Raw genomic sequence first — 1890 nt, 5'->3', positions numbered from 1 at the left:
AAGGGGTGTTTCCTTGCCACCTGCGAGCAAATCCTTTTTGGTGGCATCACCTCTGTTTTAATTGACATTTGGTGTGTGCAGGCGGTCGTGGGGTTTACCTGTGACCTGTTTGCTGTGCCCAGGCTGAAACAGGTGTGTAATGGGTGAGTCCAAGTATTTGTAAGAGGGAAAACATTTGTGCAGCAGCAGTGAGGAGTCCCTGGATTCCTCAGATGGAATTTTCTCCGTCCACCCATGTGCGTGTGCCAGTGGAGAGCTGATGAGTAGCATGTGCACAGCAAATGTGGTTTAAATGTGGGCTTCTCTCCTTCCTCAGGTCATTGGGCTGCTTGATGTCTTCACCTCCACTGCCTCCTACCAGGGGTTTCAGGACTTGTAAGTTTGGGGTTGTTTGCTCTGTCTAGACTTAACTATTTTCCAAGACAGCTGTGTCTTAGCAGCAACGGAACAGAGAGGGTTGAGGTGCAAAGGGACCAGACTAAAAGCCAGGCATCCCCAAATAATGCAAAGAAAGAGAGGCACACATCAGCTCCCATGGCTGACACACCCAGAACACATAAACAGATCCCATCCCTGCTCACAGCTGGGACACCACAGCATGCACAGACCAACCTGTGCAATGAGGATGTGTGACATTCCATGGTGCATCATCACATGTAGGGTGATCCACTGTGTGACTGCTGAGCTAAGGGGCTGCACTCAGAACTGGAGAAGTATCGTTCATCAGGCCTCAGGGCAATTAGAATTTGAAAGAAGAGCTGTCCTTCTTTTCCTCTTGATTCTGGCTCTTCTTAATTTTTTTTTGGACATTTTCCCTCCGTGTTCATGGTCAGGTTGGACAAGTCATTTTCCCTTCCCCATCACTGCAGATGAGCAGTGAGTGCCTGGCTTTGGGGGTTTGGCTGATGGCTCAGTGTTTAGCAGCCTGCAGGAAGATCGTTTGAAGGTTCTCAGAGCAGTTCCTGCAGGAAGACCATCAATTAATTATCAGCCTCAGCAGGCAGATACTGAAGGAAGCTGGATGTTGTCTTCTGAGGCAGGGCTGGAGAATATTACAACGACAAATTTGGGAGCCAATGCAGCTGCTTTGCTGTGTAAGATGTTTCAGCTTTTGGGTGGTAAAAGGCCATCCAAACTTGAACTTCACTTGAGGTCTAAAGTAAACTAATTTAGGATCCTGAAGATCCTTGTTCTTACTTGACATGAGATACCTCATTTCAGGGGAGGAGAAAGAGCAATTTTCAGAACAGGTTGAAATTCCAGCTTCACTGCAGGCTGTGCTAGTTAGCCAGGAACACTGTCACAACAACTCATCTTCATTACAGTGAGTTACACAGCCAAAAAAAACCAAACCAAGTGAGAACAAGGCTAGCCTGGTCCCCTGCATTTTTCTTCCAGACTCAGGGCCTTGTCTTACTGCCTTTTAGCTACCTGGTGATGCCATACATGCGGACAGATTTACAGAAGATCATGGGACATGAATTCAGTGACGAAAAGATCCAGTACCTGGTCTACCAAATGCTGAAAGGGCTGAAGGTAGGTGGGTCTGGAGGAGTTTAGTGACTCCCTGTGTCTCCTCTGTGTGTCACCTCTGGGTTGACCCTAACTAAACTCCCCTCCAATACCATACAGGAAGATGTGGGGAGTTTATGGCATCCCCTCAGAAAAGGTATTGGCTGTTGAACCATTCCTGTTCCAGCACACAGCAGTAGAATGAGTGCTTGCTTGCATCAGTCAGCCAAGTATCAAAGTAATCAGCAGCCATAGATAGGCCTTGTGATGGTTTTTCCATGGCATCACTTGCTTCTCTCTTTGCCTTGCTCAAACCCTCAGCAAAACTTTACACAGAGAGTGAGAGGCTGGCAGCAGCAGGAGCTTCTGCTGGAACCC

At 47.8% G+C, this 1890-nt stretch overlaps 1 protein-coding gene across 1 annotated transcript in view; it reads left to right on the top strand.

Moving 5' to 3' along the window:
- The window catches only part of LOC103625286 (mitogen-activated protein kinase 13), a 14759-nt gene that overhangs the window by 4192 nt on the left and 8677 nt on the right, over positions 1-1890 (top strand). The window contains exons 3-4 of the mRNA XM_008644692.2: positions 301-375; positions 1428-1536. Of these exons, the coding sequence (XP_008642914.1) occupies positions 301-375; positions 1428-1536 (184 nt within the window). The remainder of the gene's footprint in view (positions 1-300; positions 376-1427; positions 1537-1890) is intronic.

The sequence above is a fragment of the Corvus brachyrhynchos genome, unplaced genomic scaffold, assembly GCF_000691975.1.
Source record: "Corvus brachyrhynchos isolate BGI_N302 unplaced genomic scaffold, ASM69197v1 scaffold72, whole genome shotgun sequence".
NCBI lineage: Eukaryota > Metazoa > Chordata > Aves > Passeriformes > Corvidae > Corvus > Corvus brachyrhynchos.
Note: the sequence above shows the minus strand (reverse complement) of the source record. Positions and strands in the feature narration are given on the sequence as shown.